General features: G+C 54.9%; 5 protein-coding genes across 5 annotated transcripts; 3 read left to right on the top strand and 2 right to left on the bottom strand.

Moving 5' to 3' along the window:
* Positions 1-265: 265 nt before the first annotated feature.
* On the top strand, positions 266-2,105 carry MONBRDRAFT_38141 (uncharacterized protein; the record flags this gene model as incomplete). The annotated part of the gene is made up of 9 exons (XM_001748078.1): positions 266-348; positions 550-658; positions 737-811; positions 901-957; positions 1,048-1,119; positions 1,218-1,302; positions 1,403-1,482; positions 1,617-1,709; positions 1,953-2,105. Exons 1-9 carry the CDS (start codon positions 287-289, stop codon positions 2,103-2,105), a joined length of 786 nt encoding a protein of 261 aa, XP_001748130.1. The 5' UTR covers positions 266-286.
* A 599-nt stretch (positions 2,106-2,704) lies between these two features.
* Positions 2,705-3,753, bottom strand: MONBRDRAFT_10336 (uncharacterized protein; the record flags this gene model as incomplete). The annotated part of the gene is made up of 4 exons (XM_001748015.1): positions 2,705-2,770; positions 2,979-3,128; positions 3,230-3,352; positions 3,439-3,753. The coding sequence occupies 4 exons, from the start codon at positions 3,751-3,753 to the stop codon at positions 2,705-2,707; spliced, it is 654 nt and encodes a 217-aa protein (XP_001748067.1).
* A 649-nt stretch (positions 3,754-4,402) lies between these two features.
* On the top strand, positions 4,403-6,566 carry MONBRDRAFT_38140 (uncharacterized protein; the record flags this gene model as incomplete). Its single annotated transcript, XM_001748077.1, has 6 exons — positions 4,403-4,584; positions 4,715-4,889; positions 4,982-5,209; positions 5,318-5,457; positions 5,570-5,906; positions 6,010-6,566. 6 exons carry the CDS (start codon positions 4,403-4,405, stop codon positions 6,457-6,459), a joined length of 1,512 nt encoding a protein of 503 aa, XP_001748129.1. The 3' UTR covers positions 6,460-6,566.
* Positions 6,567-7,172: 606 nt separating this feature from the next.
* On the bottom strand, positions 7,173-8,838 carry MONBRDRAFT_10334 (uncharacterized protein; the record flags this gene model as incomplete). Its single annotated transcript, XM_001748014.1, has 8 exons — positions 7,173-7,223; positions 7,325-7,469; positions 7,596-7,678; positions 7,777-7,878; positions 7,977-8,096; positions 8,166-8,366; positions 8,517-8,651; positions 8,722-8,838. 8 exons carry the CDS (start codon positions 8,836-8,838, stop codon positions 7,173-7,175), a joined length of 954 nt encoding a protein of 317 aa, XP_001748066.1.
* A 1,337-nt stretch (positions 8,839-10,175) lies between these two features.
* Positions 10,176-15,692, top strand: MONBRDRAFT_33530 (uncharacterized protein; the record flags this gene model as incomplete). The annotated part of the gene is made up of 12 exons (XM_001748076.1): positions 10,176-12,164; positions 12,413-12,466; positions 12,563-13,201; positions 13,340-13,408; positions 13,507-13,736; positions 13,850-14,179; positions 14,367-14,499; positions 14,593-14,700; positions 14,813-14,887; positions 15,011-15,101; positions 15,201-15,262; positions 15,366-15,692. The coding sequence occupies 12 exons, from the start codon at positions 10,176-10,178 to the stop codon at positions 15,528-15,530; spliced, it is 3,945 nt and encodes a 1,314-aa protein (XP_001748128.1). The 3' UTR covers positions 15,531-15,692.
* Positions 15,693-15,761: the final 69 nt, after the last annotated feature.

The raw sequence follows: 15,761 nt of genomic DNA, 5'->3' as shown, positions 1-15,761 counted from the left end.
TTAAAACAAGTGTTCTGTATCTGTGTTGCCCCAAAACTTCTCTCTCTCTCTCTCTCTCTCTCTCTCTCTCTCTCTCTCTCTCTCTCTCTCTCTGTCTCTCTCTCTCTCTCTCTCTCAAACTCTCTCTCTCTCAAACTCTCTCTCTCTCTCTCTCAAACTCTCTCAAACCCTCTCAAACTCTCTCAAACTCTCTCAGACTCTCTCAAACTCTCTCAAACTCTCTCAAACTCTCTCTCTCTGTGGGCCATTTTGTCAGAGAAAAGCAGAGGGCTGAGAACCAACGAGAATGACGGCAATCGACGTGAAGGACGCGACGGCGCTGAAGACCGTCTTGACTGACGCTGGCGGGTCAGTCTGGTGCTTCTTGCAGTGCCCGTAGAGGCGCGTTTGGGGGGGAGAGGGTGCTGTTGTTTGGGGTGGGGGTGATGTGAATTTGAAGGATGTGGGTGTGCAAGGAGAGTCGTTGTCGTGCGCTCGCGTGGGTTGGCTTCTTCGCTGGGGCCATGTGATGGATGGCTCACGTGTTGGTGATGTGGCATTGGATGGCAGTGCACTGGTGGTAGTGCACTTTTGGGCGGATTGGGCGCCGCAATGCCAGCAAATGGATGCTGTTATGGCGGAGCTGCACAAGGCTTATCCCACCATCAAGCTGGCCCGGGTAGGTTTCGGCGTGGCCCACAGCAGGGCGACAGGCACAACTCGCTAGTGCGATCTCTTCACTTTGAAACGCTGGCAGGTTGAAGCCGAGGCCTTGGCGGATGTCTCCGAGGAGTATGAAATTATGGCTGTTCCGACCATGCTTCTGTTCAAGGTAAGCGCCTGCCCTGGCAGAGCCAGACATCACAAGGTCGGCGGCATTCAACTCATCCACGGTGGCATCTGGGCTTTGCTGGGCCTCAGTTGAGCAAGGTTGTGGACCGCGTCAATGGCGCCAACGCTCCTGAACTGTCGGCCAAGGTACTTTTGCTTTTACGTGCAGCCCTTTGCTGACAGAATGCTTGGTATATGCCAAGCCAAGGCTGATTGAAGGGCTTCGTCCGAGATTAGGTCCAAAAGCACCAAGCCGTTGTGGCACAGGTTCCCAAGCTCGCTGAAGTCGCTGTTGAGGACCCCAAGCTGGTGAGGAACAGCATTGGCGTGGATGACCTGTCGCTTTCGCCCATTGCCCTGTCCTTGGATGCTCCATGTGACCACTCCGCCACCCCTCTTGCCACCAGAGCTTGAACGACAAACTGCACAAGCTGATCAACGCAGCACCCATGATGCTCTTCATGAAGGGCACGGCCGACGAGCCCCAGTGTGGTGAGTGGCAAGCACCAAGTTGCAATGTCATACAAGAGCATTCTAGTCCTTCTCACCTTCACATTGCCCCACATGTTGGACCGCTGAAATGCCGCTGCAGGCTTCTCGCGCACCATGGTAGAGCTCCTGCGATCAGTGGACGCTGAGTTTAGCACTTTTAATATCTTGGCCGATGATGAAGTATGGGCTGCTTGTTTTGAGGCGTCTTATTTTCCCTTTTCCTGCATCTGTCGACTCGAGAAGGCGCCCGTGCTCCAAGTATCCGGGATTTTCCGGCACAGGAGTTGATTGTATTTGTTGTGTTTGTCATCTAGGTGCGTCAGGGTCTCAAGACTTACAGCAACTGGCAAACCTACCCGCAACTGTACATCAACGGCGAGCTGATTGGTGGACTCGATGTGGTCAAGGTGAGAAGACTTCTCGTGTGCCCTTGCCCAATCAGATGTGGTGCTTGGTAGGCATACCTCATGCAGCTCGTCTCGACTCGCGCGTGCATTTAGGAGTTGCAAGCTGAAGGGGAGTTGGCGGGCATGTTGCCTTGCGCCAAGTCGGAAGACGAGCTCCATGCCAGGTTTGTCTTGTCATCTCTTAGTATCTCCGCGTGTGTCCCGAGGTGACGTGCTTGGGATGGACTACCATTCATGTTTTAGCTCAACCCCATTCTGGTGCTCAACTTGACTGTATTGCCACCTCCTCTTTCGCCGCCTTACTGTATCGCCATCTATCCCTGCAGGCTGGCGGCATTGATTCGCCGGGCACCTGTGATGCTCTTCATGAAGGGCACGCCCGACGAACCCCGGTAAGTAGGCAAGAAGCTGCCATGCCATAGCCCCCCTGTCTCTTGATCCAAAAAATAAAAATAAACAAAAGGGGCTGTTCACTTACTTTGTGGCTTTTCACAGCTGTGGTTTCAGCCGCACCATGGTCGGAATTCTTCGCGATGAGGGCATTGAATTCGGACACTACGATATTTTGGGCGACAATGAGGTGTGGCTCGGTGATGCTATTGAGATCATATGCTCCCATGCTCGCCGGGTGCTTGACATTGGTGGTGGTGACGTGTTCTCAGGTTCGCCAAGGCCTGAAGACATACAGCAACTGGCCCACGTATCCTCAGCTCTATGTGAACGGCGAGCTTATCGGTGGCCTGGATATTGTCAAGGTAAACCGTCGGGTCGATGGGAAAACAAAGAGAACAGAATTTCATGGTGGTGGCGTTGAAAGCTTTTCTTTTTCTCCCTTCTTCTGAGGTTATTATCGATTTTGCTCATCCAATGCTCTGACAACGCCGGGCGCTCTGGGCCCGACGTGCTTAGGAGCTCAAGGAGGCAGGTGAACTGCAGGAAACGCTGACCCAGCCTGCCACGAACTAGAACCACACGAGACGGAGGAAAGATGCAGGTCACTTCCGTGGTGATACAGGCCCTTTGGCCGTGAGCCGCACCACATCCATTGATGGCCGCGCCAGCTGCGCATGACAATTGTACCATGAGGCTACATCGCAGTAGAACAATTTAGTCACACTGCCCTCAGCACACACTACACTGGCTTTGGCTTGTGTCCGGTGGAGGTAGTGGAAGAAAATTGAACCGAACCCCCAAGCTGCTCAGTGGCATAAGACGGCTTTTTCTTCTTTTTTTTTGTTTTCCGCGAGTGCGAGACTGAACTGAACGTACCTTAATCTTGTTGCCATCGCGCAGCGTCTTGACGCCTTCGCGACGCAGGAGATCAACCTTGTCGCAAATGTTGGTGCTGGAGATGGCCGTCTGACCACCAAAGCCACCCATTGAGAAATCACTGGACACGACACGATGGCAAGGGACCATCTGCAGCCGTTGTAAAGGCCATCATGTGCAACAAGGGGTGTGAAACAACCACAGGCATTGACCAGCGAGGCTGCGATCGACTGGATGTGACACAGACACACCTCGGGTGGGTAATCGGGACCGGGGTAGAGCTTCATGGCAAAGGGATTATTGCGCATGGCTTGGCCGACGGGCCGTGCGGCCTTGCAGCCCACGGCCCGTGCCACCTCGCCATAGGTCGCCACCTGAGCGTCACATCACGCGCACGACGATGAAGACTGCGCGCGAACATGTGGGTAGCGGCGCTATCGTTCCAGTATGCAAAACTGACCTTGCCTGCGGGAATTTTCCGAACGAGCTCGTAGACGCGAGCTAAGCAAAGATGACACGCAAGCGGGGCAATGCCAGGTGGCCTGTGAATAGCTGTTTGTGGCGTTTCAACGAGCCGAAGCTGGTCCGGACCTTGAAAGGGTGTGACCTCGGACGGCAACCGCCGTCGATTGGCCTTTTTCCGTGAAGGTGTCGACGCAGCTGACTCGTCCGACGAGACCGAACCCTGCTTTGCTGCTAACCGCTTAGCCCGACCCCCAGCGACCGAGCTCCTGAGCCCAGTGCCATCCTCGCTGCTGGCCGCCCGCGCTGCCATCCCAGCTGTGTGTCAGGCAAAACGAAATGCAACAAACATGTTTCGACAAGTCGTGTCAATTTGTTGACAATTCTTTTTCACAACATCTTTGTCAGAGAGACAAAACGAGTCTTTTTTGTTTTGTGACTTCTTAGGAACCACCCCACCCTGTCTCTGTCTCTGTCTCTCTCTCTCTGTCTCTCTCTCTCTCTGTCTCTGCCTCTGTTTCTGCCTCTGTTTCTGTCTCTGTTTCTGTCTCTGCCTCTGTCTCTGCCTCTGTCTCTGCCTCTGTCTCTGTCTCTCTCTCTCTGTCTCTCTCTCTCTGTCTCTGTCTCTCTCTCTCTGTCTCTGCCTCTGTCTCTGTCTCTGTTTCTGTCTCTGTTTCTGTCTCTGTCTCTCTGTCTCTGTCTCTGTCTCTCTGTCTCTCTGTCTCTCTTTCTGTCTCTCCCTCTCTGTCTCTCTCTCATTTGCTTCTCCAGTAGTGAGTCAACTCCAGCGCTCCGCCCACACACACACCTTATGTAGAAGCTGCTCTTTGTTCGGATCGAGCGAACCAGATCAACTCGCGACTCACTGGCTTGTTCGGCTTTGGTCTCTGGCTCTACCCGTCTGCTTTGGCGCTGTGGTGATAATAGGTCGTGTGTAGTCTGGTCGGTCTTGCATCGGCAGGATGGCTATGCCCGAGAAGATTCAGTATGTGGCCAACACCTTTACCAACATCCGCAAGCTCTGCGCTCAGCGCAATCAGAATCAGGGCGCTGGCTTTGTCACTGACTTTCAGGCCTTGGCCAGCATCGGTGTGGGCAACCCCAGCACGGCCTCCAAGGCGCCTGAAAACATTGTCAAGAATCGGTGCGAGTGTGCCTGCCTCACGAAGCGTTCTTTGAGAGCTCTCGCGGCTGAAAACGCTTTGCTGACCCGTGTTTTAATTTGTATTTGCTCCCCACACAACCCCCCTTCTCTACCTGCGTGATCACGATAGCTATGTCAACATTACGGCCTACGATGCCTCTCGCGTCGTCCTGAAGGACCATGACACAGACTACATCAACGCCAGCTGGTGCCCATCCTACACCAGCCCGCGCGGCTTTATCGCCACCCAGGGACCCGTCCCCTCCTCCTTTGATGACTTTTGGTGGATGATCTGGTCTTACAAGGTTCGTTTGTTTCTCCGTCCTCTTCGCGCCGCCGAGTCGGCTGTCTCAGCCTTTTGACCCCTGACGATTTGGGGTCCGTAATGGTTGATCAGGTCGGCGAGATTGTCATGGTCACGCGCGAACTGGAAACCAATGTCTTAAAGTGTCATCGCTACTGGCCCGAAGACAATGCTGAGGTGCAGTACGGCAAGGTCAAGGTCAAGTTTACCCGGTCCGCCATGCACGCCCATCACATTGAGCGTCACTTTGAAGTGGGCCTGGCTTCGGGTGGTCCAACCCGGGACGTCGTTCAACTGGCCTTTCAAAGCTGGCCCGATCATGTGTGTCTCTGCTGCATCCGCATGCCTGATGCATTCGGCATGCACCACAGTCGCCCGTCATCATGGCCTGCTCACATTTTTTTTCATCTTCACTTTTGAGATCGGCAGGGCGTGCCTCTGACAAGTGTCGAATTTCTCGAGTTTCGAGCCGAAGTTCTCAAGTTTCACGAGCGAGACACCAAGGCCCCCATCTGCATTCACTGTTCCGCCGGCGTTGGACGCACTGGCACCTACATTGCCATTGACACGTGAGTGGCGCCTTCTACGGTCTCCTCTCTTCGCTGCCACGTGTTCCTGGTTGCATTCTCATCGAGACACCCACGTGCCGGACTATGGCACCCTGTCGCTCCGTGGGCTTAGCGCACTGCAACAAGTGCAAGAGCGCGCCGAGGTGAACATTGATGCGATCATTGGCCAGCTGCGCCAACACCGCAACTTTATGGTGCAAACGGTGGCCCAGTACGCGTATGTGCACAAGGTGGTTCTAGATGCCCTGAACAACTGGCTCAAGAAGCACAAGGACATCATTGATCGTGAGCGTGAACGCATGGCCGCGGAGCAGGCTCGGGAATTGGAGAAGCAGCGGCAAGAGCAGCTGGCTGCTGCTGCCGCTGCCGAAGTGCAGCGTCGCACAGAAGAAGCAGCCGATGTGAAGGACAAAGAGCCCGAGGCAGATGAGGAAGTCACGTTGGCCGAGGTTGGTCCATATTGTGCGCCCTACACACACACACACACACACTTTTGGTTCTGGGCCATTGAGGTTGGGATGTCATCCTCACTTTGATCTTTGCGCTCCCCAGGTCCAAGCCGAGCAGGAGCAGATGGATGTGGAAGCAGAGGAAGAGAAGAAGGAGATTGAGCAGCTCTTTCAGGGTGCACAGCCACGCATCGTGGTGGTCAATCCCACAGAGATCAAGCAAGCCGAGGCCGAATGGAAGGCCGACACATATGATGTCTCATACTCCATGACTTCGGTCGAGTCCAAATTCGAGTCGCTGCAGTCGATGGGCGTCAACATTCAAAAGGCGGCCATTGAGCAGATTGCCAATTTGGTGCGTCAAGCCAAGGAGCTGCGCATTCGCCAACGCGAAGCCGTTGAGGCGGAGGCACGCGCAAAGAAGGAAGCCATCGCCAAAGCCGAGCGCGAAGCGGCTGAGCACCAGAAAGCCCAGGAAAAAGCAGAGGCTAAGAATAAGGCGCAATCCCGAGCCACACGCTACTTGCGCAAAATGTCCATGCCGTCAGAGTAGGCAAGCCATGGCCCACCTGGACTGTGCGCCAACGTGCAGTCAAAGGCACTTGAAACCCAAAGCCAAAGTTTTATCACGGCGATGCTCAATTCACAAAACCGAAAAGGAACTGTTCATCATGAATTCATGCCTCGACCGACAGCACCCCTTGAGAAAAAATCAGTTTAATTTACTTGTCATTTTTAGTGTATTTCGAGCTATTCTTTTCGCCGTTCTTGGATATTCCGTGGCGACACTCCGTCGCTTTGAATGACTTCTGGCAAAAGATTGAGCTTGAGAGTGCTTCCCTCACACAGACTAAAATATTTTCCTCGAGATGTTGTCGTGCCCATATGCTAACTCTCATTTCCGCACTTTGAGGACTTGAGGACATTGGACTGTAACCGACGATATGAGTCTGTGTAAAAGCCGTCTTCTTCCAGGCTCCTTGTCTCATTGCCATAAGCGTTCGATGCGGTAAAAGCACGCGATTTGCATCAATGCAAAATACTCAAGCTTAACATGAGAAAATTTCACCCCAAGGCGTCAACAGGTGACAGGAGGCGAAACACAAGGGCTGAGCTGGGACTGCACAATGAAGTCGAGTTGCCTGCACCAACGAGGAGGCCTCTCGCTCCCCAAATTCCCTCACACAGGACGAGTCGTTGCTTGCAAGGTCAGTTCATCGAAACATGGTCCGAAAGAAAGGATATCACGCACAATAAATTTGTTTATCATAATTTGTTGCCACGCACGGGCAAGGATGCCGGGGCCTGCTTGGCTTCCTGCGAGGGCAGAACACAGGCGAGTGAAGGCGGGCAAAAAGTTGGCATGGCTCGGGCATCAGCTAGCGCGCGATTTGTTGCTCTGAGCACGTGGGGTGTACCTCTGTCTTAAAGTGCGTGTACAGCACAACACCGGCGAGAGCGAGCATGATGCCCAGCGCCTGCTGCCCATTGATGGGGTCATTAAAGAAGACAAAGCCGCCGACAATCACCGTACACAGCTTGAAGTGACCCAGCACGTTGTATCTAGCCAGGCGCACAAGCAGGTGAGGCCAAGCCAAAGCCAACGCCTTTGTGCGGGAACAACAGCAGTCCACAAGCTCTGAGGACTCCGCCCACCCCTGAAAAAGCTTCGAGGGGCCTTGCACGCACGTGATGGGGGAAGTCTTGCCAATGACCAGGAAAATGGACAGGTTGACGGCAAACGCCATCACGGCTGATGATCCGGCTGCGAGCTGGCGAGGCCCAAGAAACGGAGGCGAAGTGATCGTGTTGAGCAAAATTGCTGTCAGAAACATTGGCCACCGAGTTGGGCATCGCTTGGTCCACTCACCAAAGCCTCGGCTGGCCATTCGCGGTTGAAAATGCCGTCCTCGGCGAAAGGGTTTTCCAGGAAGGGTAGCACGATGGCCAGGATGCCGGCTGAGAGAGGCGCCTTAAGACAGATTTCAGGCGAGGTCAATCATCAGTCTGGGGGCACGCCAGGTGTAGAGTCGAGTCGCTGCTGAAGGGTGGCGGGATGCGTGAGCTCACCTGGTAGTAGAGCAGCTGGAATGCGGTCATTTCCAAGTCGCTTTGTTTGGTTTTGACCCACTGCAGCAGGTCAAGTCGGTGCCGGGCGGCCACGGTCAGGAGGAAACCAAAGACACATATCTTGGTCAAGAAGCAATGCAAGAGGACAGCCAGGCACGGCGGGTGGCATCAAGATGCCGTATGACGTACAATTTGGTAGAGAGAGGTGACCAGAACGCCCGCACTAGCAAATACGAGCCCCCAAAAGTTGACCGTCATATCGGCATGTGTGACCATGGCCACGCCGGAGATGACCATGACCAGGGAAAAAAGGACGCGCGAGGTGAAGGAGGCGCCATAATAGAAAAACTGAATGGTGACGATGACTGGCGTCGTCAAGGTTTTGGCCAACTACACACCCAAGAGGCCAAGGCAGGACCGGCAAGCCAGCAACACCAATGAGGAGAGGGGCAATCGGATCGATCTTCTTTTCAAGGGGCCAAAAGGAGCGATCAAGGGCCATCGAGACTTGCTGGGGTCAGACGAGCCCTGGCCACGAACCTGGTAAAAGCCGACGCTGTTGTAGGTAAGGGAGAGATTGGTAAACACTACAAAGCCACAGAATGCGAGAGCAAGGGGCAATACGCTGGTGATGTTGACGTGCTTGGGCTCGAAGACGTGGAGGCCAGCACAAATCTACAGAGACCAGGGGCGGGGTGAGCCATGGCCGCCGTTGTACCCAAAAGGCGATGCAGCGCCCATGCACCTTGAGGCCGAGCCAGGTCACGACAAAGTGGATGAGCGTGAGGGTGATGGAGGGAAAGCCTTGAATGTAGGCCCACTTGTTCAGGAAGACAATGCCGATGCTGCTGAGGTAGTTCATCAGCTACCAACCCAGGCCCCAGCGCGCAAGCCAGCAGCGGCAGGCAGGTGCGATGAGCTCTTGACCAAAGCATTTGCGGGCTCGAGCAAGCGGCTGCAGAACGCACCATAAACCCTTGGACGGCATGCTGCCGCATCCAGTCAAGGCCTGCCATGATGATGCGCGGTGGCGCGGCCTCCTTCGAGACCCGGCACAACACACTCAAGCTCGGTGACCTGCACAAAGGCAACGAACGATCCATGAGATACAAATCGTCGCAAAGGAGCCCCTGGTGATACGGTCAACGCGTGGGCTGCACCAACCTTGAGCCCCTCAGCCAGCCGAGGACGTCAACGCTGCTCCGTGCGTGCAGTGGCGGCGCATCGAGCGGTCGCGCTGCCGTTGTCCCCCGTCCCCGCTGATCGTGACGCGCCGACACGAACAACAAAATTCCATTCACGTTCCAAAGCTACAATCCTATTGGTTTCTACAAAAAGTCTGAAAATAACAGCATAAAGTATGGGGACCACAATGTCATCAAATTTTTTGGGTTCAAGGCGTCTCGACGACTTTATCCGGGTTGAGTACAAGTGTGACCTTGGTTCGCTCTTACGTTTGTCTCCAAAAACTCGTCCAATCGCAAACTCTCTGAATGTTGATCCCACCGGGCCATGCGTCTCTGACTGTGTAATGTTTAAGCTTTAATTTTGCCTGACATTCCACACCCACAAGCCCTTCCCCCTGCTGAGGTGCCACTTGAACACGCGCCTCTCTGCAAAAGCAAAGAGACATCACAGCAGGTGTGTGTGGGTATGTGTGCTGCTTTTGACAAATCGCAACACAAAGGCATACTTTTGCTACATAAACCCTATATACTAATAACATTATCTCTTGAAACGATGTCTCAGTTTTCGACATTAACTCGACGTGGACCTGCATAAACTCTGCGCGTGCTGTTTGCGGAAAAAATCACACGAGCTCAAACGCGCCGACAAACGGCAGTCGAGCGGTCCCGCGGCGCCGGCAGTCGTCTACAAACGGCAGGGTGAGACGCCCCCCACCCCCCCCCACCCCCTTGGTCTTCTCCGAGGCAGATCAAGAAGCGGAAGAGGATTGGCTTGGTGCCTGCAGGGTCTTTGCGGCGAGCAGACCGTTTTTGCAAAGAGGGGTTTGCTGAGGGGCCTTCGGGCTCGCGTCGACGGCTGACGCCCGACGGCCGACGGTCGCCGCTTCCGCATCTCTGTTCCGCCCATCCGTGTGCGTGTGCGCTTGCGTGCAAGCTGTGTGTGTGCTTTTAGATCTGCTGTGCAAGCTGTGCATCCGGCCCGCCAGTTGCTTGCATCGAGGCCGCCGGTGCGATGGATGTTTACACACCCTTCCTGTTGGATCAGCGCATGTCCATGCGGCTGCAGGTCGAGGGACACGTGGTGCACGAGGCCCCGCCCCCGATCGAGGCACCCGACTTTACCACACCGCCGTCCTCCACTCGAGCCAGCATGATGGAGGGCGAGGGCGCCGATGAAGCTTTCAACGAAGAGGCCACCGACCCGGAGACCGCTGCCTATGAGCGTTACCAGGAGGTCGACATTGAGGCCATGACGGAGGAGGAGCTGGAACAGCTGCGTGCGCGCCTTCTTGAGGAGCCGACCCTCATCAGCAGCCAACGTTTGCAGCAAATTTCCACTCAGGTTCTGCAGCGTCGACGCGAACTTGCCGACGCCTCCGCCCGGCGCGAGGGTCTCATCGTGTCCGACTCGGACGCCAACTGCGTCGAGTGTCGCAAGCCCTTCTCTCTCCTGAACTGGGCTTACATTTGTAACAACTGCGGCAGTCGAGTCTGTGCTGATTGTAGTCCTGCTCGCATTTTCCTCCCTAGCCGCTCCACCAGCCGCTCGCGCGTCTGCAAAACTTGCGCGCTTCGCATTGAGAAGGACACTCGAGGCAAACCGATCCACTTTGTCACCACCGCCAGCCCCACGCAGCAGAGCTTTTATCTCCGCGAACTTCCCTGGTGCCTCTGGCAGCTCCGCAACATCACAACCCTCCGCATTTGTGACTTTGGCTTGCGTGATATCTCTCCGCATCTTGGGCTCCTCCGCCTCCTCGTGCACTTGGACCTCAGCCACAACCGCCTCTTGACCCTGCCGGCCGAGCTGGACAAGCTTGATCGTCTGGAATGGCTCACCCTGGCGCACAACTCCATGCGCCAACTCCCCGATGTTCTACGTCGCCTGCCCAGCCTGCGACATCTCGACGTCAGCTCAAACAAATTGGGGGCTCGGACAGACCATCTCAAAGCCCTGCCACAGCTCACCTGGCTCAACATTAGCAAGAACAAGGATCTGGACCCCGGTACTCTGGCATATTTGACTCCCCTTCAGCCCTTGGGCGAACTCAACGTAGCTCACATCCGCTTGAACCGTGTTCCTGCCCAAATCTGGCGCTTGCGCACCCTCACTCGCCTGGACCTCAGCGCATGCAACCTCAGCAAGCTCAGCCATCACATTGCCCATCTACAGCTCCTCGAATACTTGAACCTCAGCCGTAACCAGCTACAGGAGCTCTCCGGCGCCATTGGGTCCCTTGACAACCTCCTGACCCTGATTGTCAACTACAACCCCCTGGCTCAGCTGCCCCTCACCCTGTTTCGGCTCCGTCAGCTCGAGACCCTTGAGCTACGCCAGTGCCACCTCGCGCACATCCCTGAAGCCGTGGGCTGGCTGCAAAATCTCAAGCACCTTGATGTCAGCGAAAATCGATTGGATGGACTGCCCACCACCCTCACGCGCCTGCCTAACCTTGAACGCCTCGAGGTCCATGGCAACTTGTGGAAGTCGGAGTTGCCCCAAAACCCAACACGCAATCTGCCACGTCTTTTGCTCGAGGTCAATGGCGAGCTCAAAGCCGTGCTGGCAAGCTGCAGCATTCCGGTGCAGCTTTGGTCTGCCGATGGCATCAGCGTCCGCTCCCTTCCTTGGCTGTACGATGCCATGACCCTTCGCCTCGAGGGCTTTAACAGTCTATTCAATATTAACCAGGACATCCTACACGAATCCAATCTGCCAGAGGTCCCCAATGATGAGGCTGATGTCTTTGAGCCCACCATTGTCCGTGGCCCGCCCCAGCACTCCTCAGGCACGGCCAGCCGCAGCAGCAGCACCACGCCGGCTACCGATATTCTGCAACACTATCAAATGCCTTTCGAGACTTGCCTTCTAGACCCTCAAGCCTGCTATTCCATTCTCGAGCCGTACCAACGCAATGCCGACCAACATGCGCGCATGCATTTTACTGCTGGTGTTCATGCGCTCAACACCGTGGGCGATGACATTATCATGCATGCCCTCGTCCCCGAATATTCACAGCCACGTCTTCATTTGATCCTCTTTACTGTCCTGGATCAGGAGTCACTTCCTGCATTGCGCCTTGACCAACTGCGTGCTCGCATTCATCGGCTATTAGCCACCTACCCTTCTGATAGAGTCGAGGCAAGTTATCGTTTGGGCCATGCATGCGTGCTTCACAATCTTGCGCCTTGAGCTGGAAATATGAACTCATGCGCCTTTGCGCTCGCACCCCCTGTCCCGCCAAGCAGGTAATCGCCGAGTTGCCACCTGGCGCGTCCATCCGTCCTTTCAAAGCTCCCCTGGTCAGTCGCTACAACATTTGCTTGAGACACACGTGTTGCCAACCCTCAACTTGCTTGGTGCCTAGTTGTCCCAATCTCACGCTCCGCTGTGTGTAGTCGCAAATTCGCGAGGTGGTTGCTGCCGTGCCCTTGGGGCGCCGTCGCTTTCTCAACGCCATCGAGCCCTACGAAGTGACCGAAAACGATACTGGGCATACGGAACAGATTCGCGCACACACTGGACGCATCGACTATTGGCGCGCCGTCACCGACTCAGTGGACGGCGATATCGTCATCACCCGCCGAAACCTCAAGCCGTTGCTCTCGGCTGTCGCCAATTTTGCCCTCCACGTTGCAAAGCACAAAACGCAGCCCGTGCCGGCGGATGTAGCTCAGGCACACCCACCGTCTGCTTTGCACGCCCCCCTGGCCCGCCTTGCGCAGCCAAACACCGAGGCTGCTCGCAATGACGCACCCAGTCCGAGTGCGCGCCCACCAGCAGGAACTGTCCTCTCCGATAGCCGCAAGACACAGGTCCTCAGTGCGCTCGCCAAGTTTCCTCATGGCGTGGCGCCGTTCAAGCCACTCGAGGATTTACTTCGTGAAGCCTGGTTGGATCGCACCATTCGACCACGCGCGGACACCAACATGAGCCTGCTACGGCATCACTCTGCTGAGTATTCAGCTCATCAGTCTACTTCCGGGGCAAGTGACGATAGTTCGGCTTACGATGATTGTGCCGCTTACGTTGAATCGGTAAGGAGTTTGGGGTCTTCGGCCCATGTACCAGCACGCGAAGCGCCATCACGCTTCCGAGAGCCTAAAGTTGTCCACCTGTTTGTGCACCCGCTTGGCATCTTGATCCGCAATCTTCTTCTGCTCTCAACTTTGTAGGTTCTCGAGCGACATTCATTTGCTCGCCTCATTCAGGCCAAGGATCGGTTTCTTCTCGCACAGAACTGGGTATGTTTCCCATGGTGTGCGACAGTGCTTGTGCCACTTGCGACGCATATCGGCTGTGCCACCTATTCTTAGTTTCTCATCAACCCATCACTTGGCAGGTGCTACCGGCTCTATGTTCCATATTCACGCGGGACCACCTGGCATGGTTGGGCACAAGCGAATTTCAAGCCAAGGCCAAACAGATGCGTTCAAGCCTGAGTTTTCGGGAGAGTGATTTACGCGCCCTCCGCTCCAGTGGAATGGCCAGTGAGCGTCTAGTCCGCAGCCTGTTGCAAAGCATGGCCCTCATTCACGCCGAGTCGCCGCTGGCCGAGTCTAACAATCGCCGGTGCGCTACTCGACATTGTCACTGTATTTGCTTGGCGCGGATGTGCCCGGGCTCACTGTAACCCTGCCTTTGTTTGATATTTGCTTGGCCTTGCGGCTTACGGCCGCCTGCAGTCTGATGACGTTTTTGGCCGAGCGTCACTCGCATGTGGAAAACTTGATCGGGGATGAGAGCAAATTGGATAATTGTATCCATGTGCTTGTTTCCGCAGGCATCCTTTACGCCGCCCCTGATGCGGCTCACACCTACATGGTAACAACTTTTCTGCCTGAGGCTCCTCCCAGCGGAGCTGAGAAGGCACTGGGTGCTATATCGATTCCAACCCGGCGCGAATCCTACCCCAGCGCTCACATTAACACGCAGACACGCTTGTATCATGTTGACTGCTGTCCAGCGTGGCTGTTTGCCCGCTTGCAATGCTTGGCTGCGGAGCGAGGCTACACGTAAGTTGTTTGTCTATGTCACGTGGCACAGCGCGGCCGGCCGCAGCCTTGATGCTGTACTGGTTGGTGTCATACCTTTCACCCTTCTGTGGGCCAGTCAGTGAATGTTTGTCGTTGAATCTCAATCTGGACAAAAGAGGTGTCATGCTTATCATCAATGCCTTTTGCTGCACTGTGATGCATTTAGGGTGTATGGCTGGCAAACGGGCGCCGTTTTCATGCATCGACACGGCGATCAGTCCACCTTGTGTATAGCAAGTGGTTGTGAGGCCGAGGGTGGAGGCTTTGAAGTGCGCCTGACAGCCATCGTGCTCAATGAGGTACGAGCTTGCATCCAAATGTCGATACGTCGCCACTGGCGTCTCACTTCGTATTTGGCTTATTGTCATGGCACGATTCACTTGGGTGCTTAGGACTTTCCGCTGTTTTACAACATGATGACTTCGGCCTTATTGCCTTTGGTGGCCTGCCTCGAGCATCTGCTGACCGTGCAATGCCCTGGCGTATTGTGGGAGTCATCGGTAGGTCTTGGTCATTATCATGGCTACACAACCCCACCTTCGCCGGTTGGAAAGAAACAAACTCTCGCAGCGATGAGCACACCCTGTAACTTTTGTTGCCCCGGGGCTGTAGATCGTTTGCGCCTCTTGTGCTCAAGAGGATGTTGTACAACTCCAATGCGGACGACTGCGAGGTCTTGATATCCTGGTATGCATTCACCTTTTTGAATACCATATCGACAGGGCCTCACCGATAACCAAAAACAATTATCTAATGCCCCCCCGCCCGCCCCCCTCCTCCCTTTGTTCTTCATTGGTTTGCTCCGCATAGGTGACGTCTCTGCCAGCCACGCCCTTTATTCACTGTCCAAACTGCAACCAACAAATAATCATTGCGGCATCATTGCTTAACCTCCTCTCTGGTCAGTACCGTTCTGAGCCGCCATTGTTGACTGCTGACACAGCCCATGATTGTAGATCTTTCTGATGTCTTTGTTCCTCTTCTCGACTTTGTCTTGTAGACTCGGAGCAGGAGGAGCAATTGCTTCGCGATCGCATCGGAGATCTCAACAAGCGCATGAAGGTAAGCGACCAAGCATGGACGTTTTCACCAATGGACAGGCTCGGGCTGGCAGCGGCCATTCTCTGTTGTGCACGACCTTAGTGATCGCTTCAACTCCATTTAGAACCTGGGAAGTGCGCGAACGCAGCCCATCAACACGTTCATTACCAAACTAGAGGATCAAGATTGGGACTTGCTTTGTCTTCAAAATGCCCCGATTCAAATTTCGTCGCCTGCAAATACCCGAGCTCCAGCCCGAAGCGAGGGCATGGGCCAGATCTTTCGATAGAAACGGTTGGGCACACAACGAATTATCGGGCACATCTGTTTCCGATTTGCTTTAGGGTTGTTGAACGGGTATGAACGAGCATGAGAGTCAGACCGAATCTGATTCTGGGGGCGACAATGGATATCGAGAACGAGTTTCCGCAAATGCAAAATTGATGCCATTAGACACGGGCTTTGTGTAAGCAAAGTGGCGCCTCAAGATTCGATTCTCACACAATGTATCAATTTCAAA

Source organism: Monosiga brevicollis, genomic scaffold (assembly GCF_000002865.3).
Source record: "Monosiga brevicollis MX1 MONBRscaffold_20 genomic scaffold, whole genome shotgun sequence".
NCBI lineage: Eukaryota > Choanoflagellata > Craspedida > Salpingoecidae > Monosiga > Monosiga brevicollis.
Note: the sequence above shows the minus strand (reverse complement) of the source record. Positions and strands in the feature narration are given on the sequence as shown.